This window comes from Egretta garzetta, unplaced genomic scaffold, assembly GCF_000687185.1.
Source record: "Egretta garzetta isolate BGI_Z169 unplaced genomic scaffold, ASM68718v1 scaffold14, whole genome shotgun sequence".
NCBI lineage: Eukaryota > Metazoa > Chordata > Aves > Pelecaniformes > Ardeidae > Egretta > Egretta garzetta.
In genome coordinates this window covers 314,404-339,729 of record NW_009259588.1, presented here as the reverse complement: position 1 = coordinate 339,729, position 25,326 = coordinate 314,404, and the positions used below count along the sequence as shown (strand labels likewise).

The 25,326-nt window shown below is 34.6% G+C and overlaps 1 protein-coding gene across 7 annotated transcripts; it reads left to right on the top strand.

Annotated features, from left to right (window-relative positions):
- The first annotated feature begins 68 nt into the window (after window positions 1-68).
- BRD9 (bromodomain containing 9) lies at window positions 69-25,326 on the top strand. Of its 7 annotated transcripts, none has more exons than XM_035893485.1 (17): window positions 69-576; window positions 2,289-2,421; window positions 4,098-4,158; window positions 4,980-5,124; window positions 8,172-8,282; window positions 9,134-9,246; window positions 11,346-11,474; window positions 12,288-12,420; window positions 14,753-14,828; window positions 16,541-16,636; window positions 17,401-17,533; window positions 18,299-18,410; window positions 19,936-19,974; window positions 20,391-20,462; window positions 21,797-21,899; window positions 23,542-23,709; window positions 24,467-25,326. In XM_035893485.1, exons 1-17 carry the CDS (start codon window positions 304-306, stop codon window positions 24,565-24,567), a joined length of 1,998 nt encoding a protein of 665 aa, XP_035749378.1. In that variant the 5' UTR covers window positions 69-303; the 3' UTR covers window positions 24,568-25,326. The 7 variants fall into 7 exon arrangements, with proteins under 7 accessions (XP_035749378.1, XP_035749377.1, XP_035749376.1 ...); XM_035893484.1 differs by having other exon boundaries at window positions 9,131-9,246; XM_035893483.1 differs by having other exon boundaries at window positions 9,071-9,246; window positions 11,385-11,474.

Here is a 25,326-nt window from a genome sequence, read left to right as displayed (position 1 = left end):
GTCTTCCTGGTTCGTACGGCTGTTACTGATGGATTCCGGTTATTGCACTGGTTGAGCGATACTTGGTTTCACCCTACTTCGGCAAGGACGTTTTAAAATTTTCAGGGAAAGCCGAGGAGTTAGTTGCTTACGTATTAGAGGCTTGTAGAAAATCGTGACATAAAATGTGCTGAACCACTGTTTCTTAACTTGGTTTTGTTAGTCTTAACTATTATTTTTCTCTCAAACTGCATTGCATGTTTTTTCGACTTGCGGCAAGTTCTTGTAGATGGTATTTCTAGAAGAAGCGTCAACAGTTGCTGTATGCTATCACCTCCATTGTACATTTATGAAATGTTTTACTTTTTAAATTTAGATTATGTGGATAAGCCTTTGGAAAAACCTTTAAAGCTGGTGCTTAAAGTTGGAGGAAGTGAAGTGACTGAACTTTCTGGGTCAGGGCATGATTCTAGTTACTATGATGACAGATCAGATCATGAGCGAGAACGACATAAAGAAAAAAAGAAAAAAAAGAAGAAAAAGTCTGAGAAGGAAAAAGAAAAACATCTAGATGATGAGGAAAGAAGAAAGAGAAAGGTAAGCTGTGATGTTTAGAGTTCAGACATACCGATCGTCTTCATGCTTGCTTATCAGATCTAAAATCTGGTTCAGAGTACCAGAACGTCTTTTTTTTTTTTTTTTGTTCTAATCACCGTTGCAGGAAGCTTAGTGTTTGGACACAACACTTCACAAATGTGGAAAACCCCTGTGTGTGTGTTGGTGTATTTCTCCCGTTTAAGAGATATCACTGTGATGTTTTTTTGAACAAAGCAAAAGCTTGTTTCTTGCAGCTGCTTGGTTTTCTTATCCATTTGCTTTGTCTGTAGGTATGAATACTTCCGTTTTTAAGTTGGATGTTTTGTGTTTCAGCCAGGTTAGAAACATGTTTTGCTACCCTTTGAGGGAGGGTATTTTCAGCTTTTCAAATAAATTGAGTTTGTATTTCTCTTCCTGAGATATGCCAAGTTATTTGACATTGAAATTGGTAGGTTTACTCAAAACAGTTTTCTGAATTCTGGTCTGTTGAGTATTGTGGTACAATAGTCTTGTTGGCTCTTGTTTAGAGTAACCTGCATGCTAGGCTTCGTGGCTTTGTTAGTAGCAAATGGATTGGTCACCGTAGTTGTCTGTGCTGAACCTTTAGGAGTTAGATTGAAATCAGCAATAAGGTGTTAACGGTACAGTTAGCTGTGCAATGTCATTTTAATAGTATTTCTTTTTTGTACTAATGATTCTCTGACCTCTCTGCTTTCTTAATTCTCTTCTGTCATGTAGTTTTACTATTCTCATGTGACAATTTTTGATACTACTTTGTATGTGTGTGTGGCTAACTGCTGTCATTTCAAATTGATTTATTTGCTAGACTTGTATTACCTGAAACTGATATATCTTGTAGGATCATTCAGAGGCAGGGTAGATAGCGGTAAATTTTCTTTGTCTAAAGATTTTCAAATGTTTCAGTTAAGAGTATGACTGGGACTTGAAATGTAGCAAAACAGCTGTCTTTAATAAAAGATCTTGCAGTATCAAATCAAATTATTTGTTTTGCCTTTGATAAATTGTTAAGGGGGGGGTGGGTATTGTTTGGGGTTTTTTTCCCCAGAACTTCGTTATTAGTGCATGCAAAAGAAGTTAATGAATAGATAAGTGCCAAAACTGTAGTCTGAACAAGGTTAATGAAAGTATGATTTTCTGTGTGAACATGAATAATGACTGTATGATTATAGGAATGACTCGGGCATGCCTTTTCTTTGAAGCTCAGGAAGAGATCATTAATTGCCACCACTGTTACAGAGCATTTCCTGTTCTTTGGTAGGCTTCCTAAATTATTGCGTGCTTTATTGGTTCCTGTTTAATGCTCCAAACAACAAAACCACATTGATCAAAGCAGAGCTATAGACTGATCTTTACTTAATAGTAAATAAACTTCCTTTAGTCTCTGATGTAGCTTATTATCGTGCAATTTTAAATATAAATAGCTTCAGAGTTTAACATTCTTTTCGGTACAGTAACTAATGATAGAACAATAGTATATTAAATACAAAGAAGCAAAAGATGAACATTATTAGTTTTAATTGGAGAAGAAAATTGAAAAAGTGACAGTGAAAACTTATACATTATTGTTTAAACGATATTATGGCTCAGATGAGTATTCCAAACAAAAAATCACTGTCTCTTACCTTTTGGTGTGTGGGATTGCACATTCCAAGTACATTCTTTTAAGATCTGTCTTCTTCCTGCTGTGCTAGGAAGAGAAAAAGAGGAAAAGGGAGAAAGAACAGTGTGACACTGAAGGAGAAACTGATGACTTTGATCCAGGCAAAAAAGTAGAGGTTGAGCCTCCTCCAGATCGTCCTGTCAGAGCATGCAGAACTCAGCCAGGTGAGCAGTGTGAAAAATTAAATCATCCTGGGTGTTTTTAAAAGCACACACAACAATGCTTTTGTCAAAGGTACTAAAGTGTAAAATTTCCACGAGGATTTGCTGAAATCTAGAGACTTTATTTTTTCCAACATTCAAAACTTTATGCTATCTGAAAAATTAATATTCCTCTTGGTGCTTCTGGGTTTTAGTAGGTTTGTTTTCATGTGACTGAACTTGCCAAGGACATCTGTCTCTGGCTCCTGCTATTTGGCAGAATAAAGCTAGCATAAAAGTATTATCGTGTGTAGTGTTCCCCTAATTCCTTCTCCTTAGCATTTCCCTAGCATTTACAGAGTAATGGTCAGAATGTCTGAAACCAAGTTTTGTTCAGGTCAAGTTAAAAAAATCTTGTGGAGACTGCTTAGCAGTTGTTGCAGTCTTTTTTTGTAATTTATATGGGGTTTTAATTTTAGTGTCTATTTTCATCAAAAGTATGGCAGTAAGTAAGGACATCTCCAAAGACTGTAGTCGCCCCCAGTTTTCATTTACCAGTCTTCTTTAATTCTCATCACCAGCCAAATATACTTAGTTGTGTGTGCTAGCTTCTGCATTTCTAATCACTTCAGATTTTGCCATGCTGTCTCTACCTGTAGCTATTGCTTGATAGTCAAAAGTCAACATTATCCCGTGGAATCTTTTACTTAAAAGAATTTTCAAATACATCGTGATCTCAGTACCCATATGCCTGGAAATGGAACTTAATAGCAAAAACTTGGGTCTTCAGGAATATTGTGAGTCTTGTCTTTGGAACACAGCCCATTGACAGGTCAAGTAAATCATTGAGGAATTTTCTAATTATGACTGCACATTAAATTGATGGATGGTGTCCATCAACTGTCAAGGTTAACTTCATAAGTGCAACTGAAATTTTCTGGTCAAAGCTTTATGTCTCTGGGTAGTCTAAAGCTTTGAAAAATTGACAAGCTGAATACTGATCTCTGTATTGACAAGGCTTCTATTTTCATCTGCTTGGAAAATGTCGTTCGAAAGCTTATAAATTACCTTACCTGTTCTGGTTAAGAAGGGAAATGTCTCTGTTATTGTGATGAAGAGTTGGAGTTTTAATTCTAGAAGTATGTACATGGAACAGGTAATTACTGTGTGGTGTTTATTGTTTAATCTGTGCAAGAAGTGAAGTTGTAATTAGTACCTCTCTTGCCAGGAAATCTCCATCTATTTGTCACTCTTCTTTTTGATTGAAAAGATTCAGAGAAGCTAATTGTATGGTGTTATGGTAAAGAAACCATTAAAATTGCATGGATAACATGTTGTAAGAATGTGAATTTCCCAACTGCAGTATTTGAGCAACAAAATTCCACTTTTCTTTTCCTGTAAAAATACATAAATCTTACTTTAACCTTATTAATACATTTTTTTACAACTACTCGACTTAACATTACATCTGATTTAGTGTCTACTAGTTTTTAACGTGATTAAAACTCAGTAAGTAATAAAGGAGAAGTATGCTTAGAAATCTCATGTGCTTCTGCTTTGAAATCCATGTCTCATTGACCTTCAGATCAGTACAAGCTGTACTTGTAGTTAAGATTTTCTCTCTGGTATTTATATTTTTAAATAAATATACTTGTATTCTTTTTCATTGCACTTATCTGTGTTTCCATGTCAAACTGCAGCTGAAAATGAGAGCACACCGATCCAGCAATTGCTAGAACACTTCCTTCGCCAGCTTCAAAGGTATTAAGTATTGTATCTACTGCTGTGTCAACAGTGTCTAATGCATATTTATATATGTTACCTTACAACTTCTTATCCTGGTTTTCTGTTTGAAAATAGTGCCTAAAGACTGGCTGTAGTATGTTTGGTAACCTTTTCGATCATGTCAGACTAGGTAGTTTTTAAAGATTAGTTGAGGAAAATTATTACCAACTATGCAACTCTAGCTTTTGTCAGGGAATTGTTTTAGGCAGAGGATACGTTCCCTTTATAAATATGTTAAATATTAATTACTTAGTTTAGGAATTTAAAAACAGTTATGAATTTTAATATTTTAAAAGATTGAACTGTTGTAATGAAATTTTGTTTTATTCTGTGTCCTCTGTCAGATACCAAAGCAAGATTACACCTGCTTACTTAACAAAAAAATTATTTCATTTTCCTTTTTTATTACATAGCAATAAACTGAATGTGGAACTAATTTGAAAATACTAAACACTCGTTATTTTTAAAGGACCTTATGAACAAAAAGAATTGAAGAGGTTATTACTCAGTGAAGCCAAAAGACCTATTTGAAGTGTAAATAGAGACACAGAAAGCATACAAGAAATAATTAAGTAATTCAAGAACTAGCTGAATCTCTTTTTAAAAATCTGCATATGTGTAGTCAAGATTCTCTCCTGTATCAGGAAATTTTTCAAATATGCTTCTGTTTTATGAGAGTGCTTTAAGTGGTTTTTCTTTTTCAGTAGCACTATTCTTTTTATAACATTAATGTGGTATAAAAACAATGATAATTTTGTTTGTTGATATAAATCTAAATGTATTGTTTTTATTTTTAGGAAAGATCCTCATGGGTTTTTTGCTTTTCCAGTCACGGATGCCATCGCTCCTGGATATTCCATGATAATAAAGCACCCCATGGATTTTGGTACAATGAAGGAAAAAATTGCAGCAAATGAATACAGATCAGTCACTGAATTCAAGGTGAATTGATAGAGATTTAGTTATTTCAGAACTCTTTAGTATGAAACTGAAGATTCTTTATAACTGCAGAACCCTTTCTTACATTAATTATTTTAATGTGCATTTTTTTCAGAACTTTTGCATATTCTATGTGTTAGAATGGGTTTCTTGCTTTGTTTTTCACTGTGGAAGCTCTCTATTTGTCAGATTCTACTGCAATATACTACAAATTGCTGTGGAAACCAAGAATATGCTCTAAAATTCTGTGGAATTCATGCTGCTAGACATAAACAGGAGTAAGACTATAAGAAAGACTTAAGCAGTTGAAGAACCTGGAGCTCTTTTCTGATTTTTTTTTTTTTTTTTTTTTATCTAGACCTGGTTAGATTGATTAAAAGGCAATTTTGACATGTGCACAAGAAAACTGTGGATATTCTGGGGCATTTTGTATAAGATTCAATAAGAACTACATATTTTTTATCATTGATTATCCTGTTTTCCATATGACTTCATTTGGAATGGTCTTTTGGCAGAAACTTACTTGGCAAGTTTATTGGCAGCTTGCCTTAGCTATTTTGTGTATTGCTATTGTTCTAATACTTCAGTGGATGCATTGTGGTTTTACAGACAGAGCAGTAAGAAATCTTTTCGTGGTATTGCCAGCTCCTGTAAGAAAAGAAGTTTTCTTTAACTGATGCATGAAGTTCTGTTAGCTGCCTTCAGTATTACTGTTTTCTAGAGTGGTGTTGACATAACAATAGACTTGGCAGAGAGCATTGGCTTGCTTCTCAGGGTTAATTTCTTCGTTTGAAAGGTCCAGCAAGGTGAGCTAAGAATGGGTTATATTTCCTATAGGTGGTTTGAGAAGGATTACTCTGTTTTGTTAGGTATGCTTTATTTTTCAAAAAAAGTATAGGAAATGGTAAAGAAGGATTCATAATCGAATTGCCATCAGCAATACCTTCAGGTCTCTAAATTCAGTTGGCTTGCTGGATTGTGTTATTCAGCAACTTAAAAATGAAGTTTGAGTGGGAGCTCTGTGGTTCTATTTAGTTACAGGCAAGGTTGCAATATTGAAACTAGTGGGATAGCAACCTAAAAAACCCATGAAAATTGCAGTATTGTTTAGACTGACAGATTCTTTTTTTCTGAAGGATTTGGTTTCTGCTGATACTCTGAGGAGCAATAAATGGTTGCTAGAAGTCTGTCCATCTTACAGTGACAAAGAGATCGGACTCCATTTCTAGGTAGATGAGTGTGCCTAATTATGCCTATGCCTTTGTAATTCTGTGCAATACAGAAACAAAGTTTATAGGTTTTTGACCTCTAAGGCCTGCTCAAAGGGTTATCTTAATTTCTGGTATACCTATTATAACTAGCTGAGGCTAGTCGCAAGCCAATAAATAATCTGTCTAAGAGTAGAATCCGCAAGAACTATTTACTGCATTGAGAAGAGGGGAAATTGCTGCAGAAAACTCACCAGTTTTGCTGCCAAAAAAAGGGACTACTTCGAAGTTGGGCAAGCAAAAGTCTCTTCTCTGTCCTTTTCTGCAGCACTTCAAAGGCCATCACTAGGTGTATAACTCACATGGGCTTCTTTATCTGCGTCTTGGCTCATAGTTTGCTCCTCCGTGCTACCTTCTCAATTTCTGTTTTTGTGATGGTCTCGTTAAGTGAAGGCAGGTAGCTTAAATGCCATAGAAAGTCACAGACTACCAATTGTAACTGTTCACCTACTTGCTTAGTATGGCTTGATGACAACTACTAAATGATTTAAGAGAGTACTGCTCTGACATCTCTGTCTGGAAACAGGAAATAAAACAATTTTTTATTCTTATAGAATCTGATCACGATTGCAGTAGGGCAAGGTTATTTCTGTGAACATTGGGTGCCAGAGAAAGTCTTTAGAAAGACTTCTATGTCCAACTGCAGTAGTAACGTCCAAAAATCTTTGTCTCGGCAAATCTATTCACTGATCTGTAAACTCAATGGGTTAATGTTTCAGAAAGCATACTGTTCTGTTTGCATACACTTTTGCACATAATCAAGTCATCATCAAATATAGTGGACTCATGCACAAAAAATGTCTGCATTTGTGTCTACAGAATAAATCCTGATTGCTTGAACAGTCATTGTTTAAATATTGAAAAGTTATTAACAGAAAAAATGTATTCTTAAATCAGACGCCAATTAAATTTATTAGGATCCAATTTGTGAAGTGCCTGGAAAGACTATTGCATGATTCTTGGTTATCAATTTGCCAACTTCAGAAAAATTCAGAGGCATATAATAATGTCTTTTTAATTCAGTGTTTCATAGAGCTTCTAACAGTGCTTTGAATGCTTTATTCTACAGATCAGTAGCATGTGACTAGAAAAAAAGGACCCTAGAAAAAGCTTTTGGAATCTGCAACAATTTTTTTTGGTTCTGTTTACAGTGGAGTGTGTTGCACCTTTGTTTTGGGAACTTACAGCAGTAAAAATTACTTGAAATTATGTGTGATGGATAACCATTGAAAATCATGCTTGTCCTGTTCTTTTGTTGCATGTGATGAACATCTAGAAGCCTGTTTCTTATGCTTTGAAGTTTTCTTTTTTTTCTTTTAGTGCAAGTGACTGAAGAAGTGGTCAAATTACTAGAATTAAAATTATGTATAAGATGCTTAGTATCTTTCTGATATCACTGTATTTCTCAAGTCTATTCTGAGTTAGAAGGTGGGAAAAACACCAAAAAAGCATTTACCTTGGTGCCTCAGCTCTTCTGTTAATTTCTCCATTTCTTCTGTTTGGTCTGTTTGCGTAAGGAGGAAATGTTACATTTGGCATTCAGGGAAATTTTTTTTTGATAACCAAAAAGCCAATTCCAAACAAAACTGAGAATCTTGAAGAAGCAGAAAGGGCTCAAACCTTTGCAATTCTGTATTACCTTTTGGCTAGCATTTACTCCATGAGCCTGCTGCTAAAATATTTGTGTGTTCTTTACAGAGCTGCCATGATGGAATGGTGTCTTCCAGTCATTTAACAAAGGAGTTCTAAATTTTAACAGTTCTTTTGTTTTGTATTTTACAGGCAGATTTTAAACTGATGTGTGATAATGCAATGACTTACAACAGACCAGATACTGTTTACTACAAGCTAGCCAAGAAGATACTGCACACAGGCTTTAAGATGATGAGCAAAGTAAGACACCTATTAAAAACAAAAAGCAGAAACTCTTCGGGATTTTTTTTTTGTCATGTTTAAAAGGAGCATAATTAATAACAATGATAAATGTTATTTTATCCATCTGTGATTAATTAGAGCAGTGCCTATTAGTGCTGCTATAAGGGCTTGATAGCATTGTTGTTACAACCACACCCATATTTCTCAACCTTATCTGCACCACTGAAGTCTGTAGGAGCTTCTTCCACTGGCCTCAGTGGAAGCAAGTAAGATCCACTTACATAAAACCCAACTGTAAAACACTGCTTCTGTCTGAAACTTGGAAAACAAGATCTCATTTAAGTTTTATTTCTGCATAAACAAGAAAGCTTTTCTTTTCTGAAGGTGGTGGGTGGGGGGAGGATTCAGGGGTTTCACAGATGTGTGCGTGCAAACACACTTTTTATTCAGATACAGTTGTTGGCCTGTAAAACGAAGTTATTTTGGTGAGCTGCTCTCTATGTGTGCGTGTGTGTGTGCGTGTGTGTGTGCGCGTGCATGTGTTGCAGTTATGGTAAGTTTTGTGTAAAATAGGCAGTTGTCTTTGCATATGCAGTTTTTTTTGTTTGTTTGTTTCTCTCTTGATAGTTGGGCTGCAGAAATTCTGATGCCATGCTACCATGACCAAATCATGTTGCATCGCCATTGGAAACGAGGCATTAAGAACAAAATAAGGCCACGGCCATTCCCATCCCATCCCATTATCATAGCATCTTGGCTATGAGGGAAAGGTTAAGTCCCTGCCGCTCTGTCCTTTCTGATTCTAGGAACGGCTGTTAGCTTTGAAGCGCAGCATGTCGTTTATGCAGGACATGGATTTTTCTCAGCAGGCAGCTCTTTTGGGTGATGAAGACACAGCGGTTGAGGAACCTGTCCCTGAAGTTGTACCTGTACAAGCAGAGACTACCAAGAAATCCAAAAAGCAAAATAAAGAAGTTATTAGGTAAAGGTTTTAATGGGCATGCTTACTGGCTTGTTGCAGCTTTTGTAATATTAGACAGCAGCAAAGAAAAAAACCCCTTTCAGCTTTTCTCTTTGTGGTCCATAGTCTAAATAGGCAATTTTATTCTATTTTCTTAGTTTTATTATTTATAGAACTGGTTTAATAACCCCATGATTCCCAACTTGAAACACAGTTTAAAGAATGACTGTTTTCTTTTAAACATTTACAGTTAATGTATATATAGATATTTTTATTCTTCTTTATATCTGTATTAAAGAATGAGTAGTTTCTTCTCATCATTTGAAATGTTCTTTCATTTTTAATGTAGCCACAAATACCTTTTGCATTTTGTCCTTTTTTTTTTTTTTTCGTTTCTCCCCTAAAATGATTGACTGTATCAAAATATAACAGGATCTTTCTGGGAGGGCAAAGTGGCACCAGATCAGCAGGTGATTTAATTAACTTTGGTCTTACCTGGCAGCATATAGAGGTACTGGAGATTATTTCTGGAGCAGATGATAACATTTTACCAATGAAATCTTATTAAGCTTCTTTGCAAAATGCAGTAGCTATCTTCCAGCTAATAGACACCCCTGTGTAACAAAGCCATGTTTTTATAGCTAAAATCTAATTTCAGTCAAATTAAAGGGGTTTATTTTCTACTTCACAAGGACATTTTAGCAGAAACTGTGATTTACAAGCAAATTATATTGCTCAGTGTTCTTACATAGACATCCTAGGATGGATGTTGAATTTAAATTGTAGAACATTGTATCAGCTAGAATTATATGAAAATAAAACTGTAACAGAGCATTGCTAGTCATGTCTTAAATAATCTGATCTAGATATATTCTGCAGGCTTCTTTCTTAAACATCCAAAGTAAAAAAAAGTGAAATGCAACTTTTTATTTCAAGTTCATGCTTTCTCATTTTTGTTAAAAGTAAACTTTAGAGTTCTAAGCAGGCATATGTTTTCTGTTACACTTCAAGCATTTTTGTAATCCTGCTTAAGTCTGATGGAAGTAGTAGTATTTCAATGTAGTTGTTTTGTGGAAATAGGTGACTGCGACATGTATCTTCAAAAATAATTTTAAACTGAGTAATTTTTTTGGCTGGAACTATTCTAGTATCAGCATATCAGAACATATCTGTTTCTGTATCATGGAAAATTATCAAAGAGTAATTTGTTCTTTGTTTAGTGGATTATGTATAGGAATTAACTGAAAGTGCCTTTCTGTAAACAACAGTTGATTGGGGGGGAGGTGGTTTGGTTTTTGTTTGGTTGAGTTTTTTAAAAGATATGATTTAGTTTGTATTGTGCCCAGAATAATAGCTGTTCTCTTCTGATTAATTGTTTCATAAACTCCATTACAGGAGTAGCTTTGTACTTTACTGCTTTTCGCGCACTCATCTTCAAATAAAGGTAGCTAACAGAGCAAGAAATTGAGGCTGCCAAGCAATATAATACTGCTCTGTCTTCAATATATACCTTAACATACAATTCAATTCAGATAGTTAAAAATAACTGACCTTTGATTTTATCATGATACCAGTTTCCTTGCAATCAATTGTGGTAGAAATTTACTTTCCTGTTCTTTTCGATGTTTATGTAACTTTAGTAGTTGGAATTAATTTGTTTTTTCTAATTAACTTGACCTTTTAAACACTTGTATTTTGGCATCAGTAGGATATTATTCTTTTTCATGTACAATATGAGCTTTGAGGGAAGAATCGAACCTAATAGCACATCTTTTTGCCTTTGTGTTTCACAGTTAAAAACAGAGAAGGAGCTGAAGTCAATGTTTGCAAAGTGTTAAAGCCACTTAGACCTCTATCTTGTAGTTTAAAAAGTGACTTGATCACTTGGATGCCCTAATATTGAAGTAGTTTTTGAAAATTTTATCCAGGATGTTGCAACCTTCTGAACGTTCAAAATTCTTGTCCATTAAGTGTATTGTAGAGTGTGATAGAAAGTGCCAGTTATTGAGGAGTTTTCTGCTGTGTACACCCTTTCTTAAAGTTTCAATGAAACAAAAAATCGTATAACACATTTGTCTCATAATAGTATGATCCTGTGATGTTTTTATTGTCTTTAATAGCAAAACTTTCTTGTGTATCGGATCTGAATATCTATACAGAGAGAAATTCTTAGCTAAGCAAATGGAAGAAGATACCCCAGGAGAGAGAAATGGATTTGGTGTGAGGAGATGCTCTACCCAGTACCTAAGGTGTTTGGCCCTAGTGTCTAATGTCCATATAATGCCCTGAAAGATTTTGATGTACAAAGTTTATTTTAAATATATAATATAATGAAGACTGCCATATCCTATGATATCTTCACACTTCCCCTTATAATACTACCTTTCTCTGATTTTATATAATAGCTAAGATATGTCCTTTTCCATCTTAGGTATGCTTATTTGTTATGTTATTGTTTTGGTGCTTTAATGGAAAGGGTTCTACTGAAAGATAAATGTTAAATTCTGTAATTTCAATGAGAAGGAATGGTGTGATTAATAATGATTAGGAATACTAACTGCCAATATTAACAAACATCGGAATTAAAGGACTCCCTTAGACTGGGAGCAGTGTCCTACTTCTACAAGCAGCTAAATGACAAAATTCTCATAAATACAGCCTGTTGGGTTTTTTTCTCAGATTAGAGTTACACAGTCTCCATTCCCTCATCACGTAATTCTTTCTCTGCATCTTTCTATTTGGAATTTGTGAAAATAGCATATTTGTGCATGTGGGAGACTAAGGACTCATACAGCATTCACCTTGTATTAATGCAATTTTACTCCCAATCTCTGCTTTGTAATACTTCCTTTATTTTCATCAAGGTTCAGTAGTTTGATAGTTCTCAGCTTTGGCTGCAAAACTTCAGTTTCATAATACGATTATAATTCTACTTAAATGCTGAAGTAGGCTGACACTGGCAGAGGAGTGGGACTGATTATTCTATTTAGCAAACCCAGAATTCAGCCCTTTGTTTTGTTTTAGCTTTTAATTTCTACAGCTACTCCTCTTCTCTTTCTTAGTTGCATATTTGAACCCGAGGGAAATGCGTGCAGCCTGACCGATAGCACTGCTGAAGAGCATGTCCTGGCACTGGTGGAACATGCAGCAGATGAAGCTCGGGATAGGATCAATCGATATCTACCCAACAGCAAGGTCTACTGCACAACAAAGTTTATCATTCCATTTTGTGTCTGACTATTGAATGCTTTGTTTCATCTCAGGAAACAGGCTTTAATATTACACTTTCTGAGACTGTAACATCCAGGATGTATGTTCTATGTGGAATACCCATATGACTATTGTCTGTGATTTAGTTCCCACTGAAGCCCATTGCAGAGTGTCCTAAATGGATCTCAAGTTGTACTGTGTATTGAACATCTTTAGAAATTCATTTACAGAAAACAGTGAAATGTTGCACAATTCTTGAATCTGGCTTCCTTAATTCCAACCCTTAGCGTTGAAAGTCATTAAGACAGCGTCACATTCTTCTTGTTGTTGCAACCTCAGAAAGAGCAAACTTTGGCATAGGTTGAAGGGTTATTAGGATTTTCCCCCTCAACCTAATGAATTCAGGAATTTTTAATGTTAAATTACTGTTTTCAGTGAGAAGTCCAGAACCTCTTGTATTTCTGTACCTACAAGTAGTAGCTGTCAGTTAGAGCACATTCTTGTGTGAGTACGAAATACAGATATCCTTCAGTGACTAGGAGAAGATAGCAGTAGTTTGTCCATGTTGGAATTTTGCACAGTGCTAGCAATGGGTTTGATCATCTTGAACATGATTCTGATACTGTTCTATGTGTTTGGGTTTTGTGCTGTTCCAAGAGTTAGAAGGAAAAGCTCAGTGATACTGTTAGTGCAGTTTTCTCAGCATGATCTGTTTATGGGCAGTGTTTTGCTTAGCTATGTGATAATGGTCGATACCTTCATTACTTCATGCTAGGGTTGGACTGAATGCTATGGACATTTGCTATAGGCCTATGTTGAGAAATGTTTACTCTGTTTCCCTTGCATCGTGTGGAGTCTTACTATCACCAGTACGTTTTGTCCTTATTTCTCATTCTGTCACCAGTGACCACTGCAATTGAAAATAGAATAGGTATGTCCTGCATTTTCCACCTATTTTTTTAACAGCTGTTGCAGAAGCATTTGCTTTGAAGCATTAGTGGTAGCAGTTGTATCTTCAAACTTAAATGTCTATTTCTTGGTCAATGGCCCTTTTTATGCAGTCACCTTAGGCTCAACTAGATTAGGAAGTAAAACCTCAAAGAATCGTGGGAGAAGGTTTAGCTTCTTCAGTCTATTTCTGTTTCTTTCAATAATTAGACTTGCTAGGATTGATGGCTATTTGAAACCTCCAAAGAAAGAGTGACTTCTTAAAAACCCTTTAAAGCAATACCAATCTTCTGCTAATTGCTAGCTTTACTGGAAAGGCCTTTCATGCTGATGGAGTCAGTTTTGCAGTATTCAAGAAAGAGTTGTTCTAGGTGTGCAGCTCTTAATTGTCTAGACGGTTAATCAGCTAGACAGCCCGCTGCAGATCTCACTGAATATAGGTAACACTGATCTATTCTTAGAGTTCAGCTATTAACTTTTGTCATTGCTTGAAGGTATTGTTCCTGTTCATTCTCTTTCCAGCATTTGTCACCTCTATTTTCATCCTATGCCAGCATTAGCTATGGCCTTATCTACAGGGAGTTTTAAACCCTTGAAGAGGGAAAAAACCAAAATAGGGGAGAGATTTATTGTTCCATTCACTTGGAAGTATTTACTAACATTGCTTTACGGAGAGCATAGTTTTAATTTTCCGTCTTTACTGAGAAGTTACAGTCTTCTTTGCATGATTCACATGTAGTCAATTTGACATCAGCTTAGTTTGTTGCATCAGTTCTGGCTCTTATCTTTGCAGACCCCAGTGTGTTCTATTGTCTTTTACATCTCTGGCTGTCTTTTTAGCGTGTTTGTGTGCTCTGATGTGTCTGTCACAGCACTTTTTTCTCTTTAAGAATTTGATAGTGTGTTCATAAAAGTACTTCTAATTAGAGAAAGTTGTAAGATACGAAAACAAGCAGTTCAGTCTAGATGTGAAAATAAAGAGTGAGGTAGATTGTGGGTGGGAGTTACAGTTCTCCTTATAAAAAGAAAGTGTATTCTAGGCTTGGAAGTCAGAAAGCCTGGCTCCATACTAATTATAATGGAATTGTTTTTGTCTTGGATGCAAACTTTAGATCTGATTTAGGAAGGTGAATAAGGAGTTGTATACATGAGATACGAACTTTTATTTCTAAGTCTTCTGAAGCATTTGCTAGCCGGTGCTAATAGTTGTAACCCAAGATTCTCTGTAATAAAAAGGGAATACCAGAGTGCAGGATCTGAATACAGCTAAAAATGCTTTTTATAATTTTCTGTGTAAGTAAGCAACTCCTTCTTTGCGTTTAGTCTGTTTTGAATGATTGCTTCTATATCTTTGTGGTTCTATTTACAGATTGGTTATCTGAAAAAAAACGGAGATGGAACTTTATTATTTAGTGTAGTAAATTCATCTGATCCAGAAGCCGAAGGTAAATGCCATAATCTTTCAAGCAAACATGTCTAATGTTGAATGTTTTAGCAGATTTTGAAGTCTTTAATGTACATACAGATCCTGTGTAGTATAGATGAGTTTAAAAAAAAATAACTTATTCCCCAACAGCTGTATTTAGTATCTCCAATTTGCTGTTCAAACTTTCACTCCCAAGATGCTCTCTTTTACTGATGCTAGCAGTAAAAAGGTAAAATAGTATCTATTTATAAGCACTTACACATTGCCACAACTTTATAGAGAACTTGGAACACAGGCTTTTGCTCCAAGTACCCTGTAGTGTTAAGATCTAATAGACAAAAGGTGAATGAAAGTGCTGTAATCCCACATAAATGTGCAATGCACAGATGCAAATTCAGAATAATCTTTTACCTTTCTTTTAATATTCTAATTTAAATCATTAGCTATATTTCCCTTTTAGGTTAATTAGGTTTTGCTTAATTGTTTTTCTTTAGTACCTTGATCTTTTCTGTGGGTTTTTGTTCATGTTACTGCTATACATTATGTATATTGTCTTATGCTTTCCACTTGTTTTAGTTTAAAGTTCAAAGTGCAGAAATTTTGAAAGTTTGCAATGAATGAAATGTCACAGTCTTTATGCTGCTGTATGTCATGTTGATTTAGCACTTCTTTCTCTGTACCTTTTGAGATTGGAATTCATTCACAGCTTACCTGTTGTTGCATTGATGAATGCATGAACCCTTTTGACTAGTCACGTTTCTGCTGATTTTTTGGGATTGGAAGATACAAACCTGTAACTCTACTACTGTCTAAATTTCTTTTCATTTAGTGGTAAATTTTTCTGGAATGAAATTGAGCATTTCAGCTGCTATCATGCCCTTACCTACTCCTGAAAAAAATAAATAATAAAATGAATGTGATTTAATACCTCTGAAATCATGCCACTGAAAATTTAGATAGTGATGGTAATGGCAGCAGAGCAAGCTTTCGCTGTGTGCTGTAAAGTATTGTACTGCTTCCTGATGTTTCTGTGCTCCAGAATCTTTTTTGTTTGTGTAGTTCATACCAGTTACACTGAATTTACAGCTAATAGTATAATCTGAATTTTTGTTGTAGGTTTTTTTTTTTCTTTTTAATCCTAGTGAGGTCCTAGGGATAAACTTGCTTTCTGTTGTTCAATAATTGAGCATAATTACCATTAAGTTCTGTAACAGACAGAGAGATTTAAAATAAAACCATATTCCAAATTATTTGAGCCATTTTAATTAAGCAGTTCTTGGAACTTTAGAAGAAAGAAATATTGCTGTAGCTGTAGTGCTCGTTATCTTAACAAGGTTCTTTACATGGTGTCTGGGTTTCTGTAGACAGACTACCACCTAGTCAACATAAGAAATTGCTTTTATCACTTCATAATATATGGATCTTGAATGTTTGTGAAACAGCTAGTAAAAGAATTTCAGATGCTGCTGTATACTTTAAAAGTGAAATAACAAGTAAGCCATGGATCTTGTGGATAAGAGATGGAAACATATTTACAGCATGTATTTGAAATTTAAGTGCAGAACCTGAATTACGCTACCCATCCTTAATAAAAAGGTACAGATTAAAAGGCATTTAGCCTTTATGGTAAATGCAACTTTTAAAATAGGAAAATCTAAATATTCACTATAAATAAATTTTAAACATTACAAGCTTTTCTAAAAATTATCTTCTTTTAAATCAAATTATTAGAGGAAGAGACTCACCCAGTGGATCTGAGTTCACTGTCAAGCAAATTGTTACCTGGCTTCACTACATTGGGCTTTAAAGATGAACGAAGAAATAAAGGTAAATGCCAAATAATGTATTTTAACTTTGTGTTAATTAAATGTTTGAGCAATTTCTTGATATAAAATATTTTCAGATTATACCTGTCTCCAAATGGAAGTTCACTTGGTTATTTTTGTAGTATGCAATTATTCAATTTACAGCAGAATGCAGTTTTAATTAAATCAACTTTTTTGCTTATTAAACGTAACTTAATTAGGAGTTTATGGATTATGTTTTGCCTTAGTGTTACAGCTACATTATAAGCTTTCCGATAATGGTACTCCATTTTCTCTGGAGGAAATAATTCTTCCTGACGAACTCTGCTTAGAGTTGAGAAAAAAACCCTTTTGGTCATTTGCGGTTTTGTATCATATGACAAGGACTTCACAAGAATTTTTTTTTTTTTTCCTAGTATTATTGACATTTTTAATAGTTTCTAATCTGCTTTCCAGAAACTGACTGGCAAACAACAGTGAAGTAGACACACGCAAAAAGCAGAAATATAAAAGGGGATGAATTTTTTTTGTGGGAGTGGGTTGGTTAGCTTAGTTCTTTATTTTCCAGTAGTGTAAGTACATTCATTTACATGATTAAAGTAATTGCACTGATTCTAGAGCCTGGAATTGTCCTTGAGATAATTGCTCTTGATTTCAGTTGGAGGAAACAACACACCGCATTTTCTGTATCTGTTTCAGAAAACAGAAACTTTTTTTTTTCTTTCCCCCCACCCCAGGTGATCTTTTACACTAAACATTTCTCATCTCTTTCTTCTGCCTGTCTAGTAACCTTTCTTACAAGTGCTAGTACAGCACCTTCCATGCAAAACAACTCTATATTCCATGATTTGAAATCAGATGAAATGGAACTCCTGTACTCAGCATATGGTGATGAAACTGGGATACAGTGTGCCTTAAGGTAAGTGCTTCCTTATTAGGAGGCCTAACTTCTAATACCAATTTTATGAAAAGCAATTTGGACTAAATGTTAACTAAGAGCCCATAAATTCTGATATTTTTTCTGAAGATTATTTTAAATATATCTCACTATAAAAATTGAAACTAGCTTTCGTCCTGGTTGGTGGAATTTTTTGGGGGGTTGGGAGTTTTTTTTTCCATTTCCGCTTTCAAGTTACCCTATTTTATTGTAAGGCTGTTATGGATCTTGTTATTAGGGTCTTTAACCACAGGATATTATAGGTTGCTAAAGGTTTAGCATTTTGCTATAAACCCAGCAGTAAGTAGGTTTAGATATACATGTAATAGGTTTCAGTGACTTTAAAACAGTGATATTTTTCATGGAGTTTCAAAACAGTTAAAGCTATTTGAAGAGGAAAATGCCACTTTTCATTATATTGTTAATCTTGGAGGGAAAGAATTAATCACAAGCACTTTTTTTGTGTGTTTTGATTTTTTTTTTTTTTTAACCCTCTACCAATGACAGTTCAAGTGAAAATTTGCTGATAGTTGTGAAAAACAACTTTGCACATACATTTGCTTCCATTAAAAAAAAAAAAAGACACCCCCCCCATTTTGAAATCCTTAATTGTTTTTCTGAAGAAGCGTAAAAGAACAAGAAAAATGTAGGTGTAGTGCAGCATAGTTGGGAAAAACCTTGTTATAAGTTGAAATATTTTTTATGAAAGTAAACATTTTCTGTAATGCTTATCTTCATTCCTACTAGCTTACAAGAATTTGTGAAGGATGCTGGAAATTACAGCAAGAAAATAGTGGATGATCTTCTGGACCAGATCACTAGTGGAGATCATTCCAAAACTATTTATCAGCTAAAGCAGGTGTGTTTCTGGTTTCTAATATTGTATGAGATGCTTTGTTTTCCACTATCAATTTTAGCAGTGCAGGCATACCTGTTCATGCAACCATGTGGTGAACCAAATCAGAAACTGAATTAATCAGCAGAGAAGTACTCTTTTTATTTTCTCCAGCTAGATCAATTCTCCAATGTGATTCACTCTGTGACTGCAGAAAGGAAGAGACAGGGGGTTGCTACACAGCAGTGGGGAGAAGGGACCAACCAACTGAATGGTGTTTGGGCAGCCCTGTCACTCAATGTCATGACTTCCAATCTGCTTCTGAGTTACATTACAGTGCTTTTGTCAGGGGATTTTTTTTTCTTAATTTAAATGCAAAATATATTTCTTGTGGAAGGATTAATTATTTGGAACACTGAAATAATGTTAACTTTTAAATTCATGTAGTGTCTGAAAGAAAAACTTATCACTTACTTCCAAAAGCACTTTGCCTAGGAGATTTATACCAACACTAGAGAAGAGATTTTTCTCAGAAGTGTGTGCAATTCTAGTGGGAATGTTTGCATTCCCAAGACAAAATAGGCTACCAGAAACCGCAAAATCTTGTTTCATGTTATCACCACTCTGAAAACCACTCTGAGTTTGAAGTAATTTTCTGCTGTTCAAAAATGATGACATTCTGAATGATTCAAGAATAAAGAAAGGGAGGTGGGGGGAAGGATGGAAAGTACTCAGGCTTCCTGACATGGTGGAAATGAGGTTGTGCTAAATCTCTGCAGGCTTAGATGTAGAAAAGGGTGGATAATGTTTGGGAAAAAGGAGAGAATAGAATGAAAAGTACAGAGGATCCTTCAGAATGTTCTGGGTATTTTTTTCCAGTCACTACTTCCTGAAACAGGAAGAAATGTAAAGGATTACTTAAAAAAAAAATTGAAAGTTCAAAAAGTTCAAGAACATTTTGATTATTCTACATCTAGAAATGTGTGTATGCAACATATTGAACTTGGCTTTAAAATAAAAGATATGCCTTTCCCTTTTTGCCACCTTGTTCTATGAATATTGTTCCATATGAGAATTTCTGAATACCTTTCAGTGGCCATTTACACTTAGAAATGCTGTTCAGTTGTGACTTATGGGGATATGTACAGATTTTCTGCAATTAAATGTATTTCAGTGATGGTGTGTCATGGTGTTTTATGTTTGAGTATTTTGTGCTGCTACATTTGAGTAAGAATGTCTCTGAAAGTGCAACTTTAAATGATTTGGAATCAGAAGTTCCTGAAGTAATGACTGAGATACTGCACTTGAATATAAAGTTCATGGGCAGAAGAAATAGTGTAATGGGGCTCAAAGGTTAGTTAAAATGCACAAAACTAAAATGTTTCAAAACAGTAACTGTTACATTCTAATTGCATTGCAGATACCTGAAAAAGTTAGCTGTTTCTAGCCTCACTTTGTGAGTGAAGTTTGAATATACTTGAAATTGTACAAGAGAGAGGTCTTTCTCTTATGTTGAATAAAAATAATTGTTAGTATTTTTTCTTTCCAGAGGCGAAACATCCCAGTAAAACCACTGGATGAAGTTAAAGTAAGTTATGCTGATACTCAGTCTGGTTTTTGGGGTTTTGTTTGGTTTGGTTTTTAATGGCAAATGTGTCTTGGCATTTAACATAGAGAAAGTGATGTTCTCTGGGCTTCCAACATTCAAATTCTTAATTTTATTTAATGTGCATCTGTTCTGTATAATAATACAAAAAAGATTGGTAAGTGAAGTATATGATAAAGAAGAGGCTATCCTCATTAGTTCTAAATTGTTTATGTAAATGAGCTAGTCTTTATTTTTTTGTAGATTCTGTGCAAACATCACAAAACACAATAGTGTTCTGTCATGGCCCATGATCTGATCATTGTAAACTAGTAAATTACACAAACTAAGAGTATTCTTAGGAAACATAAGTATAAGCTATGAAATGCTAAGGTCTAAAATATGATTTGGTTCTTTAGGTTCTGCCAGTTCTCATAAAAGAAGAACACAAGTTGCGTACTACCTGTCCGGATTCTTCCAAACAAATTATGGTAAAATGGTTTGTGTGGTTTTAAAAAAAAAAAAAGTACATTCATTTTGTTTCAGTTCAAGGATGTGCATGCTCTGAGGTAGAAGATGAAAATTACAGTATCTAGAGTAAGCTTTCAGTACTTAAAATGGATTCTCTGACAGTCTATTTTAGTTAGTGGCTTTATTTGTCCTGTTGTTCTATATCCTCTAGTTTAATTCAGCATGCATAACTAAATCTCAGAGGCAAAAAGACCGCTTAGAAATTTGAAAGATACTTCATCTGCTGATGAAGATTTGATGATCAGCCTGCTGTAAAAGTGGAAGAGAACAGTAGTATTTATCAGTTTTACCACATCCGTTGAAAATGTCTGTTAGAAAATAGGGGTAAATAAATGCTTATGCTTTCACAGCTACTAATAAAATCTTTCTTTAAGTGGTACAGGCTTTATCTTGCAAATTGCAACAGACGATATGCATTGTATACCATAGTAATTCACATAAAAATTATATGGATTACATTATAACAACTAATAAAATTTCTAGTTTTATAAATATTCCTTATGTTTTGTGGAAAGGTTTATATTTCTCTAGAAAGAAATTCATAGTTAATTCATGAAAATGCTAAGTTTCATTTTCGTATTTCTAAAAGATAATACCTGGTTGTGTATTTACTTGCATGTCTTATTCCTCCTGCTGGAACAGGCAACCTCAGAGAATTCTGTTTGAATGTGTTTTGAAGCTTAATGACTTATACTTTGATCTCTTACCTTTTGCTATTACATAGCAGTATTGCAACAGGGATAGATGAAATTAAATTTGTAGTGCAGGCTGTATTTCATTATCCAAATGCATAGAAAAAACAATCTTGAGAGACCACTTCCAGCTGATACTGTGTATAGGGAGGCCCACTTTACTGGTTTTATTAGTCACATATGAAAAATTCCAATAAATTCAGTGTTGCATTAAGAAGGTGAGGCAAAATGGTATCTGGGAGTGGTTCATGATGAGGGCTGCTGATAATGCCTCCCCCTGCCAGGGTCCTACTATGGGACAGGTATGAATTGAGCACGTAATTGAGTCCCAGAGCATGCAGTAATGTTGGTTTCAACAGTCCCAGATGATGACATGAAAGATACTTAGCCTATGGTGCAGATCCCTTGTCATTCATATGACTGGTCTGTCCTGGAACCATGTTTGAGCTGTCTGTGAGTTGCAGGTTAGCCAATATGGTAATGGATGCTCCAGTCTCAAGTATACACTTTTAAGAGTATGGATTCATGCATTTACCTTAAACGTTTAAAAGTTATTATGACAGCTTGTCACTATTGCTAGTCTTTCTCTTGTATTTTCATAGGTTGGAGAATCTGCTGGAGACAGTAACACTTCTGACTTGGACTTTCTCTCTATGAAACCATATTCAGATGTATCTCTTGATATTTCTATGTTAAGTTCGTTAGGTAAGTAATTAAATATACAAGCCATCAATTATGGTTTATTTGTACCATTTAGGCACAATAAGAGCTGGATTTGCTAAGAATAAAAAAGTGTTCAAAAAGTAGTAACAAGTCTACATTTGACATGGGTAAAAGTCTAGGGCCTAGTACAAGATTAATGAAACCTTGGTCTGTTTTTCCTTTGAGACATTCATGTTCTAGCCAAGCTAACTTCCTGTGCCACTGAAGAAACCAAAGTATTTGTACCTCACAATTTTGATAGCTTTGCTTGTTTTTTATGTTCATAGTAACATAAACTTTAAGAACCAGCGTGGAGCTTTAGCTCAGAAATGTTACTGCTTCATATGCTGTGTTTTGAAATAACTTGGGAAGTAGGTAAGTATGTGAAGCTCAATCATATCAATGCTTGAAATGTCCCAAAACAAAAATAGGAAGAAACTTCAGGTGTTGGAAAGACTTTACCTTCAAATAAGGCAGTTATATGAGGATGTTGTTTCAAATACACATCTTTATTAGGTATCCTTTTTTAAATACTACAAGTAGCAATTTTCCCATTTCTGCAGGCTGCTGAGCTGGTCAAATGTCTTCAAAAATGTCATCACAAAAAAAAAAAATACTGCTTATGGTTTAAGATACTTTTAATTCAGAATGTGAAAGGTGCCAAACTATCTATTTTAAAACATAACCAAGGTAACTGAAAGCCTAAAGAAAAAAAAAATTCTGTAGATTTCTCCCATAAGTGCAGTATTCTTTGAAAAAACAATTGTAAGCTCTGATTTTATTGCAGTTTTATTGCAGTAAAAATGAGTATCTGGTTTATAGGTAATACTTAGACATATCAACATTACTGTGAATTTCTTGCTGCACTGAAAGCTGCTTATATTTTTCTTCTTTGTTCTTTCTGTAGATAATCATACTTCTAGATTACTTAGCTTCCAGAAAGAGTTTATGGCATTATTTCTTACCATAATTCTGGCAAAGTTCACAAGGTCTGCATTGAAGACAGCCCAAAGAGAAAGGAAGGAGTTTATTTTCCTGTTTAAAGTTGAGGGAAATTTTAAAAAGTTTTTTTTAAGATGAAATAATGGTGTATGTTGGTACATACTTTCAGTTCTTTCTAATTTCACAATTTTATTTGGCGTACTATAAAATCAGTGTAGCTGTAGAAGATACTATTCTTAAAACCTTCTGTGATGGGGATTTCTTCACCTCCCTAAATTACATGTTCTATTTGAACTGTATTTTAAGTTAGATATTTAAGTAATCTTTCTACTGACTTCCTCTCCTTTGCTACAAATTAAATGCAGTATTTCATGTCTGGAATTTCACAGATGAGGAAGGCAAATTAAGCTCTTACAACTGTTTAAATACTGGGAGTTGGTTCAGTTTCAGCCATTTCCCATAGCACTCTTCTTCATCCTCCAATATCGTCAAATGCATTTCAACATGTATTTCTTGAAACTGAAAACAGATCTGCAGCTGTTGCCTTTTAGAAGTGCAAAGGAAAATGCAAGATTGAGGTCATTTGTGTAATAGACAACAGTTCTGTTAATTTATTTTAGAATTTTTTATAGTGACTTGGTAATTCATGAGTCAGTCTGCATGTGCTAATTATGGGTTTTGATTGGTAACTGGTGGCCCTTAGGTAAAGTGAAGAAGGAGCTTGATCATGACGATAACCATTTACATCTGGATGAAACAACTAAGCTGCTGCAGGACCTTCACGAAGCTCAGGCTGACAGAGTGGGATCCCGGCCATCATCCAATTTGAGTTCCCTCTCCAATACCTCTGAAAGAGATCAACATCATCTTGGTAAAGTTACCTGTGTCACAGAAGTTGCAGTAGTTCTGCTCTAATTGAAACTGGTTAAAACTCATATTTTAATTTACATGAATCTTTGCATGAAACTACTCTGATAAAACAGTGTGCTGACTACAGGATCGTGTTTTAATTTTTGAATATGCATGGCAAAGGCAACTAAGAAGACATATTTTTGACCTGTGGGACACTAATTGTAGTTACTTATTTTTTGGTTAGGCATGATTGAAGTAATTGTGAAGTAAATTAATACTGACTGTCAAATCCCTATATGCACTTGCATTTTATGGTCTTAGAAATACTAAGGAGTATATAATGTTTATTTTACTTCAGCATAGTTGCATGCAGCAAGTAACAGGTGTGATTCTACAATAGCCTTCCATTGTCAACTGTAAAATTTGATGATAAGACAGGATGATAGGGTAATATATCGCTTAACAATTTGGTGCCATTTCTGACAAGGCGGGAGATGTTGGCTGGGTGATAATCAATTACATTTGGTATAATTTTTCAACTCAGAGTAATTGAATAAGGACTGCTTTTTCAAAAAAAAAAGATCAAAATTACTGAAGAATCTTGTAATTTCTTTTTCAAAATCTTCTGTTGAAATATAATTTAAATGTCTGTCTTGCTTTAAAAGTCTGAAAGGAACATGTGAAATAACCATGCTGTTTATATACATAAATATATCTGCATTATTTTTCTGTACTTTTAAAGGTTTTGATTTTTTTTTTTTTACCATATTCTACAGGAAGCCCCTCTCATCTGAGTGTTGGAGAACAGCAAGACATGGTTCATGATCCCTATGAATTTCTTCAGTCTCCAGAAACCTCAAATGCCACTACTAACTAATCAACGTGTGCTATATATATTTTGTATTCTAAATGTATTATGTTTTTATAAAGTTTTTGTCCCTGGCAGAAACCTCAATTTTGTCCTCTTTTCTATGAGGATTCCTGTATAATATTACCGTATATACTGAATTAAACAACAACAGCAAATAAAATCCTTACTTAGTACATCACGTTGTTAGCAATGTACCAAAACCTGCTTATGATTTGTTTGTTGAGGGAGGTCATTGTCTACTGGTGTGTGAATCTTGATTGGAAACCAACAAATAATGTGTTAGAAAAATTTGTATTTTATAGAAACTACAAAGTGATAATTTTCCCAGTATCATGGCATCGGTCTTTACATGTTTCTAGTAGAGTTATCTACCAGTTACCTGTTCAGGTCTTGAAAATCTTCAAGAGGAATACCGTATTTCCCATCTCCTAACCCTAATAATCTGTAGAAGTTGTTTCTGTTTCCCCATATTTTTAAATGTTTTTTTTTTAATCACTCTAGAGAATACTTCATTTGAGAGTAACAATACTTGGTAGTTGCTTTAAAATTCTCACTACAAGAATTCTACCCTGGATCTAAAAAAGAAGGGTGTTTTTGTGATCCCTTGTGTCTTGAAACACAAAGAAAATAGAATACTTATATTTTTTAATTTCATATATATATATTACTTGGATGGAAAAAATACTGGATAAGATGTGCTTTTCAGTAATTTTAAAATAAAACTTTTATAGTTCAGTACTGATGTAACTGGGGGATTTTGTACCA